Genomic DNA, 14,177 nt, shown 5'->3' on the forward strand with positions numbered 1-14,177 from the left:
CAGATGGCCAACACACGAAAAGATGATCAACATCACTAATCAGCTGGGAAAAGCAAATTAAAATCACAATGAGATATTACCTCACATCTGGCAGCCAACATCAAAAACAGAATAAATAACAAGTGTAAACAAGGACGTGGAGAAAAAGGAACCCTCATGCACTGTTGAAGGGTATGTAAATTGGTTCCACTACTAGGGAAAATAGTATGTAGGTTTCTTACATTAAAAACAGAATTACCATATGATCCAATAATTTCAGTACCAGGTATTTACCCAAAGAAAATAAAAATGCTAATTTGAAAAAGATACATGCACTCCTATGTTTATTTCAGCATGATTTATAATAGCCAAGAAATGGAAGCAACCCAAGAGTCCATCCATAGATGAATGGATGAAGAAAATCTGGTACATGTATTTGCAATGGAATATCAGTCACTCAAGAAAAAAAAAAAAAGGCAAGGCAGCAATCTTCCCAGGTACACAAATGGACCTAGAGGCTATAATGCTAAGTGAAATAGGTCAGAGATTAAGCCAAAATGAATTAAAAAAAAAAAAAAAAAAAAAAAAAAAAGACCTTAAGTGGAGAGAAACAGTGGTTGCCAGTGGGGGGTGGGTGGATTTTAAAGAAAGACACAACATATTGACAAGGATAGAAGGATACAGAGAATCAGCAAAACCTCCATATAGTCAACAGGAATATAAAAATGGTACACTCACTTTGAAAAACAGTTTGGATTTTTTAAACATTAAACATGACTTTACCAAAAGACCCAGTAATTCCACTCTTAGGTATATATCCAAGAGAAATGAACACATTCACATAAAGGTTTGTACATATATATTTTTAGCAGCATTAATCCTAACAGTCAAAACTTAGAAATATGTATATTTATTCAATGAAATACTATTAAGCAATAAGAAAGGATGAACTACTGATACACACTATGATATGGATGTAGCTCAAAAACATTTTACTCAGTGAAAGAAGCCAAACACAAGAGACCAAATATCACGATTCCATTTATATAAAAAGTCCAGAAAAGAGAAGTGTTAAGGACAGAAATTAATGTTTGCCTGAAACAGGGAGTGGGGGTAGAAAAGGATATGGGAATTAACAGTAAATGTATGTAGGAATATTGAATAAGATGTTGTAAAAGTTTTTAATGGGGATAGTTGCACAACTTGTGACAAATACCAAACACTGAATTGTACATCTGAAAAGAGCTTATCAAAAAAAGAAAGAAAAGAGCTTATCATAGGATATGAAAATATGCCTAAAGTTAAAGATATTCAGAGGAAAACAAAAGCTGAGAAAATCACTGTTATTGGATCCAAATTAATATAAATAAAGGGGCATTAAAAAATAACCTAAAAAATGGACACACTTCAAAATATATGGGCTGCACCTGAAGAACACTTAAAAAGTTGTTTCTGGGGGTGCCTGGGTGGCCCAATTAGTTAAGTGTCCGATGCTTGGTTCTGCCTCAGGTCATGATCTCACAGTTCATGGGTTTGAGCCTGCATCAGGCTCTGTGCTAACAGTACAGAGCCTGCTTGGGATTCTCTCTCTCCCTCTATCTCCACCCCTTCCCCACTCTTCCTCCTCTCTCTCACTCTCTCTCTCAACATATAAACTTTAAAGCAGTTTCTGGCATTAAGCCCTTCTATTACAAAAGACAAAGATCTAAAATAATAGCTACTTCAAGAAGCTAGAAAAAGCAAATCAAACACAGTAAAAGTCAAAGCAGAAATGAAACAGAAAATGGAAGAACCATGGGGAAAAAATGAAATTTCTTTCAAAGGAGAAATATAATCCTACATAAAAATTTTCAGATGATAGAGGAGACCTTTCCCAACTCATTCTGTTCCCGATACCAAATCCAGAGAAGACATAACAAAGTGGAGAAAAAAGAACCATAGACCAATATTCCTTATAAACAAAATTCCTTTAATAACACTAGCACCAAATTTAGCAAAACATTAAAAAGACTGCATAACATGCCTACATGAGACATCACAAAAATGCAAGGGTGTTTTAACATTCAAAAATCATATTTTGGTCTTCCCAGGAAGGTTTCCTATGACCAGCTGACAGAGGATATTTTAACAATCAAGTATGATCCATAAATTGGTCAACACAGTATGCCACGGCAAGCCAGCATGCACTACTGCCTGACTACATGCCCATTCAGGGACATCCCTGAAGGAACAATGCTAAGAAGAAACTTTCCCTTTGGGCACACCCTACATCCTTTCTGAATGGAAATGGAAGAAACCTAAGGTAACCACATATAGACTGCCACACAGTGGTAACTGGTTAAGTTGGTTGGCTGGGGCTCAGAAGGTACAAGTATGGAAGACAAAGATAAGGAAACCTGCAGAAGAGGCATTTGGATGAGCCAGTGGTAATGACCATGTGAATCTTGGCATATCAATCTTGGTGATTCATCTCAATGCTTATCATAGGCATCCTCCACAGGAGTAACACTCAACCAGATGAAGAGAATTACCCATCCAGAGGGTTTCATCCTACCTCTATTCTCTACCTCTAGTGTACAATGACCCAACAATTCCAGCAATGAAACCCAGACACATCCAACAGAAATGCACATACGTGTTCATGAAATGACACGCAGTTATTTCCCTTATTATCTGCAATAGTTGAAAACTAAAAAAATTGTCAAGAATAGAATGAATAAATTTATACCCTATAATAAAAATTATTTATTCAGAAATGAAAACGAATGGGGCGCCTGTGTGGCTCAATTGGTTAAGTGTCTGACTCAGTTTCAGCTCAGATCATGATCTCATGGTTCATAAATTCAAGCCCACATAGGGCTCTGTACTGACAGCACAGAGCCTGATTGGGATTCTCTCTCTCCACCCCTCCCCTTTTTGCTTGTGTTATAAATACATAAATACATAATTTTAAGAAATTAAAATAAATGAACCATAACTACACACACACACAAAAAGGATAAATCTCGTACTTAAAAATTGTGCAAAAAGAAACAAAAACATACTACTGGAGTGCCTGGGTGGCTCAGTTAAGTGTCTAACTCTTGGTTTTGGCTCAGGTAAAAACTTAAAGAAAAAAAAAAGCATACTATCAGTTCCATATATAACCATTAAAAGAAAAAAGCATTATTTCTTGGTTGTTGGCAAAATTAGGTGGTAAAACTACTTTAAAGACACAAAAAGAAAGGAACATAGTGCCACAAAAGTCAGGGTAGTAGTTCCTTTGGAGAGAAGGGCATAAATACTTGAGAGGACAGGAAAAGAGCTTCTGGAGTCCTGGTAATGATCCATTTTTGCACTGTGTAGCAGTTACACAGGTGTTTTATCAGAAAGCCTGTAGCTATATATCTTGGTTTTGTACACTTTTAGGTCGACACTTAAAAATAACAAGGTTTAGGGGTGCCTAAGGTGGCTCAGTCAGTTAAGCATCCAACTTGGGCTCGGGTCATGATTTCACAGTTTGTTAGTTTGAGCCCGGTGTCAGGCTCTGAGCTGTCAGCACAGAGGCTCAAAGCCTGGAGCCTGCTTCAGATTCTGTGCCTCGCTATCTCTCTGCCCTCTCCCGCTCACACTATGTCTAACATAAACATTAAAAACATTTTTTAAGAAAATAACAAGGTTTAGGGGTGCCTAGGTGGCTCAGTCAGTTAGGTGTCCAACTTTGGCTCAGGTCATGATCTTACAGTCCATGAATTCAAGCCCCACATCCGGTTCTACGCTGACAGCTCAGAGCCTGGTGCCTGCTTCAGATTCTGTCTCCCTCTTTCTCTACCACTCCCCCACTTGCACTCTGTATCCTGCTCTCTCTCAAAACTAAACATTAAAAAAACTTTTTTTACATAACAAAGGTTTAAAAATGCTAATAGCTAGTAATAGCTATTATTGTGACCAATAGCTAATAATGACATGCATAGAATGATCTAGACTAAGGATGCCATTCTCCCCACCCTAGCAATCTCCTTTTTCATTTATTTTTTGGTTCTTGAGGTTTGAGATTTTATTCCCCTTAATTTTGAAATCCCTAAACTAGATATCAGAATTTCATTACATTTCTCTGTTCTTCTCTAAACAGTCTCAAGGAATAGCTTATTGAATTCATAAGCTATACATAAGCTTCATACATGTAATTTTTAAGAAGCTTTACTGAAATATTCAGGGGTCATAAAATTCACCTTGTTCAAGTGTACAGATCAGTAAGTTTTAGTATATTCAAAGAATTGTGTAACCACTGTCACCATTTAACTTCTGAACATTTTCAGAGCCCCAAAGAGAAACTCCACACCCATGAGTAGTCACTTTCTATATTCCCAACTCCCCTCAGGCCTTGGCGATCAAAACAAAATAGGGTGATTGTACTGAGTCAGTTGTGCGTGGCTGTACCATGTGGCCTCTAATTTCCTTCCTTGTAGGTCTAAGTTCCCTAGCATATCTTTGAAGAATCAGGCTCACAGGTCATTTTTTAAAATTGTTTTAGTGTATATTTATTTCTGAGAGAGAGAGCACAAGCAAAGGAGGAGCAGAGAGAGGAGGAGACACAGAATCTGAAGCAGGTTCCAGGCTCTGAGCTGTCAGCACAGAGCCTGACGTGGGGCTCAAACCCAGGAACTGTGAGATCGTGACCAGAGCTGAAGTTGGATGCTTAACCTACTGAGCCACCCAAGCGCCCCATCACAGGTCATATTTTTAAAGTCTTTTTCCAACTGGTCCCCCAATCCTAGGAAGTAAAGTACAAGGTCTTCTGTGGTCCTAAAGCACCTTATTATATACCTTTATTACATACCATGTACCATTCTTTGTGATAATTATTAATGTGCTTCCACCACTATAATGTAAGTATCTTAAAAACCAGAATTTGACTCATTTTTGTATCTCCTATATCTAACACAGTTTGATGAATGAATGTACCATATAGAAGACTGTAACAAGATTATAAAAGATAAGGTTTTAGTACTAAGGAGAAGATTTTCAGAGATTATCAATATGTTCAAGGACACAGAGACAAATGTATTATGAAATAGCATTATAACATTAGTCAATAACTGATCACTTTGTGATTAATGAAAAATTATGAGAAAACTAAGAAAATACATTAAAAACCATTACATAGAGTTCACACTAAGATGTTAATGTATCATCAAAGGGGAACTTCTATAAGAATCTTAAATACTCTTAGTATGGCTATCATGATATAACCTAAGAAAAATTCTAGAAGTCAAATGTAGAAAATAAATATAATGCGGGAGACTCTTAAAAAGTTGAGAAATATATCCAAATTATAGGCCAAATAAAAAGATTTATAATTTTTAAAACTCCAGCATTCCTTCAAAAGTGAAAAAAAATGAAAAATTAAAAACTGTTTTGAGAATTAGAAATACCTTTAAAGAGAAAAAAAATTGTGCCGAGTGTCTGAGTAAGAACTAATTTTGGTTAAAGGAAATGTTAAAGTGAATTCAATTTTTCATCACTATAATGCACAAGGTATGATTCTGTTAATGCTATATTGCCCTTTTAAAACATACTCATTGAGATTTTAGCAAACTATATTTATAATGTTTTACTGTGAAAAAGTAACTCAAAATACTCAATATACAAAACAAAAATAATTTCCCTTGAATGTACACAACTAGAACAAAAGAAGTTTTTAAGCAATAGCAGAGTTAAATACACATATAAAAGTCAGAAAAAGTTATAGGGGTGTCCGGGTGGCTCAGCTGTTAAGTGTTCAACTCTTGATTTCAGCTTAGGTCATGATGTCACAGTTCATGAAGAGTTCGAGCTCCACACCGGGCTTCCAACTGACAGCATGGAACCTGCTTGAGATTCTCTCTGTCCCCCCACCTCTTCCTGCCCCTCCGCCACGCTCAAAAGAAATAAACTTAAAAAAAATAAAAGGGGGCATCCGGGTGGCTCAGCAGGTTGAGCGTCCCACTTCAGCTCAGGTCACAATCTCGTGGTCTGTGAGTTTGAGCCCCACATCAGGCTCTGTGCTGACAGCTTGGAGCCTGGAGGCGCTTCAGATTCTTTGTCTCCGTCTCTCTCTGCCCCTTCCCCACTCATGCTCTCTCTCACTCTCAAAAATGAATAAATGTTTAAAAAAAAATTGAATACACACACCCATTTGAATAATGCATACGTGAATATTTTTTTAAAAACCAAATCAATTATCATTTCTAAATACTTTTTCTATTCTTATAAAATTTTACATGAGTTCAAAAAATAACATTTTTTAATTTATAGGAGTAAAGCAAAATTACAAATGAATTTAGGGGTGCAGTCAGTTAAACATCTGACTGGATCTCAGCTCAGGTCATGATCTCATGGTTCATGGAATCGAGCCCCACACAGGGCTCTATGCTGATGGGCATGGAGCCTGCTTGGGATCCTCTCTTTCCCTCTTTCTCTATCCCTTCCCTGCTTGAGCATGCACAAGTGCTCTCTCTCAAAATAAACTTAAAAAAATTATCAAGTATGTTTCTGAGAAAAATTTTTAAAAAATAAATTTAAAAAGTAAAGCTTAGCAATCCTCAACTTTGAAATATTTTAATCTAAAAATGTAAATGTGCTACTACTTCCCAAATTTTGAATCAATAGTCTATTGCCAACATTCATAAAATAACAGCTTCTACTAACTTAAATTCATACAAGTGTTTTAGAGTAGGAAAAAGCATTATTTTAATATTGACTTATCTGTAAAATCTAATAAAACTTAATCCTAAGAAAATATAAATTTTAAGATGAATACACTATTTGTTTTTGCTTGAAAGTACTCTGAATAACTATATTACTATACATCCTCCATGTTGTAATTTTACAGTATAACAAACTAGCTAATGTAGAACAAAAATAATAATGTAGCTCCATAAAAAAGAGGAAAATGGTTTTAAATTAAGCTCTTTTTATCTTAAAAGGAAACAATTTTAATCCTTTCTTCAGTTACTTTCTAGATTGGGCTTCTGTCTAATAAAAAATCAGTTAGGAATTAACTGAAACGTAGTCTTGTAAAAACATTTTCTACCGTATTTAATAACATAAATGCTATAAATAAATTTGTGAAGTTTGTCTATTTCTAAACATAAAATACTGTACCTCAAGACACATAAATGAAATTAACAGAACTCTGAAAAACTGAAGAGGTATGAGGCCCTTCATGATAAAACTGGTACCAAAAAACACCCATTAATACTACTTTATCTTACTTTATTCATTTCTTTTGTTTACTTATCCAAATCATTAACTTTGCCATGTTTTATGGTAACAAAACAACAAAAGCAACCCAGTATTAAATAGTCACAGAAGTTGTATAAAGTGAATTCATTTTCTAATAGAAGTACTTTTCCAAATTGCACAAAATAATCTGTGAGATCTGGTGAGGTTTGGAGGAAAATGACACAAAAGTATTCAAAGAAATTCGATTACAAAGAGTAAATATTAAATTCTCTGCTCTAAAATAATCACAAGCCACAGATTAATTTGGAGCGTAAAAATATGAAGCCTCCCTGCACTGAATAAACTTTCAAGATACCCAACTTAAACTCCTATATATTCATAAACAACAGCATTTCTGGAAATTACTTCCTAACCTCAAAAAAATGCCAGTATTAATACATTCAATATACATGTACAATGATAAACTTGATTCTCCATACCTAGCTTAGGAAATTTCTAAATTTCCCCAAATATTCTCTAAATCACCAAATCTCTAGTTCTTCAAAACTATTTGGTGGACACTGACTCAAGTACATTTGCATGATTTTATGGTTCTATCCTGGCATCAAAACAATACTCTAAATTTGCTCAATAAATGTTTACTTGAAAAATAAATTCTAATTCACAGTTAAATACACTGACAAAATATCTACCCCCCCCCCGCAACCAAACAGCAGTGTTCTTGAATGGCACAAATATCTACAACTAATGAACAACCAAAAGTGTAAAACCAAATTTAAAAAAAGGCATGACTGCAAAATAAAATGAAAGAAAACTCCCACTGTATGATCTAAAGAAAGGGAAGAATAGGATTAACTCTGACTTCTCTTCCATATCCTATTAATAAGTGCCAGTCCTAAAAGCACCCATATTTTCCTGGGAATGCAGTCCTATAGCCTTAACTCTCTATGTATTTTCCATGATTTCAATGATGTCCCTACAAAGCAGCAACTGAAACAAAGGTTTCAGTCAGGAAAGACACTTGAAAAACACAGATAATGGTAAAATATTATCTAATGACTGTGGAAACACAAGCAAAGAATGGTTTGTCAAATGTTTAAAATACTTTAGGAGTGAACCACATTTCCTAAGTAATCTTCTACAAACAAATCATCACAATTCCTGGTCACATAGAATTTCTGTAGCATTCTAATCATTGTCTCCTAGGGAAATAATTTGAACAATCTAGATACCTTGAAGATACCTTTAATATTAGAAATTGTCATATGCTTACCACTTTTATTATATATTTGGAGCATCTAGAACAAAACAGTAATTATTCGGTATCCTATGTATTATTTGTTGCCAAACTGATACATAGAGGATCTGAGCTTTCATCTCCCTTCACTGAAACACAAGCAAAAACAGTAATAATTAATATGCTGTAATATAATTTTCCAAGCATTATGGGTCTAATTCATAGTCAAGATTTTATTTTGAAAATACCTTCTATGAACAGAATTTTAGTTAATTTCTAAAAGTCACAATTGAAAAAGGTAAAAGAGGAGTGAAGTATGGCATAATCAGATTACACATATACTATAATATATACATATAATTGTACATAACAACTGAAAATATCTTTTCTTAAACAATCACTAATACATACCCTTTTTGGAAAAAATACATATAGCCTGTTCTAATCTTTATTTAGAACTATAATTATCTCAATCATAAATCCTATCTTCCAAATAGAAATTTAACTGTTAATCTAACCATTGTACTATATAGATATAGATAGATACAGATATAGATATAGATATAGATACACACACACACACACACACACACACACTGCCCTACATATTTCAGTTTCTTGCAGAGCAACATCAGAAATTTTTCAAATTGCAATTTCACGAAAGATTTACAAAACAAATACATTAGAGCTTTATTGGGATGGCTGATATTTCTAAAATTTCTGAGCACTTACTCTGTACCAGATACTAGTGAAAAGGTTTTACACATTTTAACTTATTCAGTCCTCACAAGAAGCCAAATGCATAGTTATTATTTCCATATTCCAGATGAAAAAACTGAGGCACAGCCATGTTAAAAAGCTTACCTACAGTTTCACAGTTAAGAAGGGATGAAGCAGGAATTCAAACTCAAGGAGCAAGGGGCCTCACTGGCCTTAATTTTAAATACCATGCTACATCTGATGCAAGTGATTCATAAGTGTGTATCACCTACAAGTCTCGTATTTTCAAAATTCAGTCTAACATTTTACATGCCTGTCAGCCATTCCCCTTGGATGTCTAGGTGTATTATTTCAAATGTAAAATGTCAGACAAAATTCTCCTCTAAAGTTGGTTGCCATTCCAAATTTCTTTCAAAAATGTCCTCCGGTTAAATAAGGAAGCATAGGAAGGTAGCACAAATCAACATAACGCACTACTTCATTACCAAAGAGTGACTAGATACTTCTGTGCTTTTTGAAGGGTTGTTACATTCTTTAGTTCCCATAATTATCTATTCAAGGACTTCCAGGAAAAACAAACAAGCAACAACACAAACCTGCAAAAACATCCTGGGAAAAGACTAGTAACTTTTAAGAAAACAATCTGCAAACAAAAACAACTAGTTTGAATATTTTAATACTGATATGTTACAGTCGGGTGAAACTAGGAGAAAGTTAAGCCAATTTTCTAAACATAAGAGGCAGAAACTTCTATCATTAAAACAATACCTGGGCAAGGCAAAATAAATGTATTGTACTTTGAGGTCATTTCTAACATCGTGGCATTTTTACTATATTTACTTCAAATTAAGTTTAGCACAGAATTGCTGTAATTCACTATGTATAGTCTGGCCTCCAAATACAGGAGGAATAGATTTTAAGACTTTTCACAAAGTCCAGAATTGTTTTCTCTCACAAAATAATTCAGAAAGTTATCCACAATCGTCTCTAAAACAGTGGTTCTCAACCTTCTCTGTACATTACAATCACCCAGGGGGCTTTAAAATCCTCATGGAGGTGGTAGCCTGACCAATTAAAACAATCTCAAAGTGAGACCCAGGCATCAGAATTTTTTAAAGCTTTCTTAATGTCAGTGCAAAGTATAAATTCAACAGCATGGCCATTAGAGCCACTTTTCCAGTTTCCTTAATAGGCAACAATTTCAAATATTGATAACTTCAACCAAGAACTAAAACCATTTTGCCTTAGATTCAAAGCACGTGCAGGCAATAGTAACAAACAGCAGTGGCTACTACACTACCACTGTTGGACGAGTAATCGGGGTTAGGAATTTGGACAGTACACAAGGCAATGAAACCACTTGATGTTTTCTTATTTTTTTGTTTTACATGGATCATGGCAAGTGTATTAGAAAATTCTTAGTCCATGAAACCATGGTTCTTGTATTTGTCTCACTCAAATTTATGATTTTTCCCTAGTGAAGATTTTTTAATTTAATGTTTGGTTCTTTGTTTTCATAATAGCTACTTTTACTTAATTCACTTACTGGTTCACTCTGTACTAGGAATCCAGGAGGTAGGATAGAGATAGGGACCAAGAGTGGGTTCTTAAGGAAAAACAAAGACGGTGGAAATGAACACATGTAAAGTAACAACAGAAGGTATAGAAGTGCCAGAGTATATGGGCTGATGGTCAAAAGCTTATAGAAAACTCTTCCTCAAATATCTAACTCCTTTCCAAAAGGCAGTATCAGTAATTAATAAAAGACTTTGGATGTGGAAACATCAGAGTTGCTAGTAAACAAGGAACTGAGATTTTTCTCTTTAGAGCCGTTGGCAATTTACTTAATTTCCCTGAGCATCATTCATAAAATAGTGACAATAATTTGGGGGAGGGGTGCTTCTTCCCATTCCTGGGGTTTCCTTCCATGTACAAGTATTCACGGGTGAGGTATTCTCCTAACCTAATACTCTGGTTTGTTCACTCCCTTACTTACACTTGGAGTAGGGCCATGCAGGGCATACCTTTGTCCAAAGGTATAGGTCAGTTTAGTCTCTTCCTCCTCCCCTCCCTTTCTTTTTTGGAGATAAACGCCTCAACCTGTAAGTTTTACATGGGTAGACCCCCAATATGAAGAAATTCGCCTCTGTGGGTAAGTCTAAATTGTTGACTCGGTGTTGGTAAACCCCTTTCCCATTGATACAAACCCACGTCCATCAATACTGGTTTGGGGTGGGATTTTTTAACATTTTATTTTTTGAGAGACAGAGGCAGAGCACGAGCAGGGGAGAGGCAGAGAGAGAGGGAGACACAGAATCCAAAGCAGGCTCCAGGCTCTAAGCTGTCAGCACAGAGCCTAATGTGAGGCTCAAACCCACGAATCGCGAGATCACGACCTGAAGCTTCCGACCAAAGTCGGAAGCTGAACTGACTGAGCCACCCAGGTGCCCATTGGCTGTTTTGTTTTATTTTTAATGTGATATTTTGCTCATCAATGGTTTCTCTCCTTGTCCATCTCTAAAATGGTTTAGAATTCAGGCAAAGAAATGGGTACTAGTTATTGGACTCCATTTAAACCTTAATATCCACCTACTTCATAGAATTTGGTAAACTTTAAAAGACATAATACATCAAAAAATCTTAGCACAGTACCTAGAACATAGTAAGCACTCTACCATAACTGCTAATAACAAAATACTCAAAAATAAGAGGACCAATTTTAAAGCCTTTATCAATTAACTATAAAACACCTCAATATGAATTCAAATGAAATACTCCTTCTAAAATACATCAATAAAAACAAGATCCCTCCCCTCACTGAAAGAATGTAACCGGCTATAATACTAGAGATAATATGGAATAATAGATTTATAGTCAGAACAAACATTCATTAAAAGCAGGGAACATTTATAGCCTACGAAATCCTCAGTAACTAACCCATACAGAAAATAAAATATAATGTGCATAAGCAAAATCAGATAACAAAATATTAAAATTTATTATAGAATCAGTTTGACATCTAAAAAATTTAACAGAAATATGTTCAAGTCAGTTTATACTATAAATTTAACTTTATTAGCAATATGCTAAAAGTACACTCAAAAAATCTAAATAAAGATATATTTCATCTGATAAACACATAACAGAAAATTGGTTCTCCAAAATGAGCCCAGGAGCTCACTAATAGCAAGATTTATTAACTAGAGATCTATGGGCCTTTAGTTTTGTGAAACCCTTTAAACTATCTATAAAATGTCATGTATGTGTACATGCACATATGGTTAAAAATTCTCTCCACTTTCATTACATTCTCAAAGGTTACCATTCAAAACAGGAAGATATCCTCAAGTATCATTTTATAATTAAGTAATCACTCCAAGTTTATCCATTTATTGATTGTCTAGTGAGCTTCTTGCACTATGATTTTTTCAATTTGGATAATCTTAGCATATAATAAACTTTCAAGGAATCAAAAACAATATACAAAAAAAGCTGTTTTTTTTAAATAGGTACCTACCTTTTAAGTGTTCCTCAGATATAATTTTTTCATTAACACGCAGTGCTTTTATCCTTGTTCTCAAATCCATTGTGTTATTTTCTTGTATTTCTTCAGTTGGTAGTTTTTCAAAAATGTTTTCAATGAAATTAGTGTTATTCTTCAAATCATTCAGTAGTTCCCAAAATGAAGCTGCTATACGTGTATCAAATGTGATGGTACTTCGGGGATTATGTTTTCCAATGTCAGCCTTTTTCAGAGTTAAATTTCTAGAATATAATCGCGTATTGATATTGCTTTTCCTTAAGTTCTTATAGACCTCTTTCTTTACGGTTTTCTCTTTTAGTTTTTGTTTCTCAGTGCATATACAGCTTGTATTTTCTCCTTTGTAACAATTTTGATCTAACAATGGGAAAACAGGCTTACTCTGTAATTGATACTGGATTTCAGCAGATCCAGTAGTACTAACTCCATCATTAAGATGATCTGAATCTTTAGAATATACTGCAAGACCAGATACAACCAACATATCTGCCAAACTGTTTTTCTCATGAATGACATCTACTTCCAGTTTTGTTTCAAAATTATACCTCCTCAACTGAAAAACTAAGCCTGGTTTACTTAGCTGATCTTGAAAAAAGCTTTTGGCTTCTTCACTCCAATGCTTCCCCTTAGCAGGTAAGATACCACCTAAGACACAAGGATAACTTAACCTTGGTAAATTCAGAAGTTCCACAGGAACAACTTTGAGATTTTTTGTATCTGAATAAGGTATGTAAACAGAAAATCCATAGTCGATCAACACAAGTAGTAAAGACCGATTAGAGACTTCAGAAATTTCTACTCGATTCCACTGATCTTCCAGTTCATATTTGAACAAACAACTAGCACCAGGAAATATGCACTCTTGAGGCACTGTTTGTAAGTTTTCTGGTAGATCAGAAAGCAACACAAAGAGAGATTTCATTGTGTCAAAGAAATCTTCTAACTGAACACAGAAATCTGATGGATCAGAAATAGCAGTGGCAATACCAGAATACTGCTTTCCATTTTGGAGTTGGGCCCAAGTATATGATCTTATTGTACATGACACAGGAGACTTAGATTCCATATTAAAAATCGTTTCTGAAGATCTAAGTTTGTTTTCAACACGAACTGTATTTAAATTTAAATATTCCAAAAGTAACAGGCCATCTACCAAAATGTCTACTTCCCACACAGAGTCTAAATATTTGAGGAAAAGAATATTTATTTCCAGATGAGCAAATAAACACACAATAGACTCAAATGACCGGTTTCTAAAATTTTCAAACCAAATCCATTTACAAGCCACAGCTTGTCTTGGAATATTTCTTATTTCATTACTAAGCACCTTGGTATTACCTAATGGTACTATTTCATACCTACCACGATCTACTAAAAAAACAAGCACTTTATCATCAACACACTTCTTTTCTACTTTTGATCGATACCATTTCAAGGTTTTTTTAGATTTTGCCAAGCACTCTAAGCCTTTTTTAATAGTTTCCGTTGATAAAG

General features: G+C 34.7%; 1 protein-coding gene across 1 annotated transcript in view; it reads right to left on the bottom strand.

The window, feature by feature from the left end:
* Positions 1–14,177, bottom strand: part of TDRD15 (tudor domain containing 15) — a 36,275-nt gene that overhangs the window by 8,276 nt on the left and 13,822 nt on the right. Inside the window, 2 exon segments of the mRNA XM_042982423.1 lie at positions 8,459–8,571; positions 12,660–14,176. Coding sequence (XP_042838357.1) covers positions 8,513–8,571; positions 12,660–14,176 — 1,576 coding nt within the window. The 3' untranslated portion in view covers positions 8,459–8,512.

Source organism: Panthera tigris, chromosome A3, assembly GCF_018350195.1.
Source record: "Panthera tigris isolate Pti1 chromosome A3, P.tigris_Pti1_mat1.1, whole genome shotgun sequence".
NCBI classification, from domain to species: domain Eukaryota; kingdom Metazoa; phylum Chordata; class Mammalia; order Carnivora; family Felidae; genus Panthera; species Panthera tigris.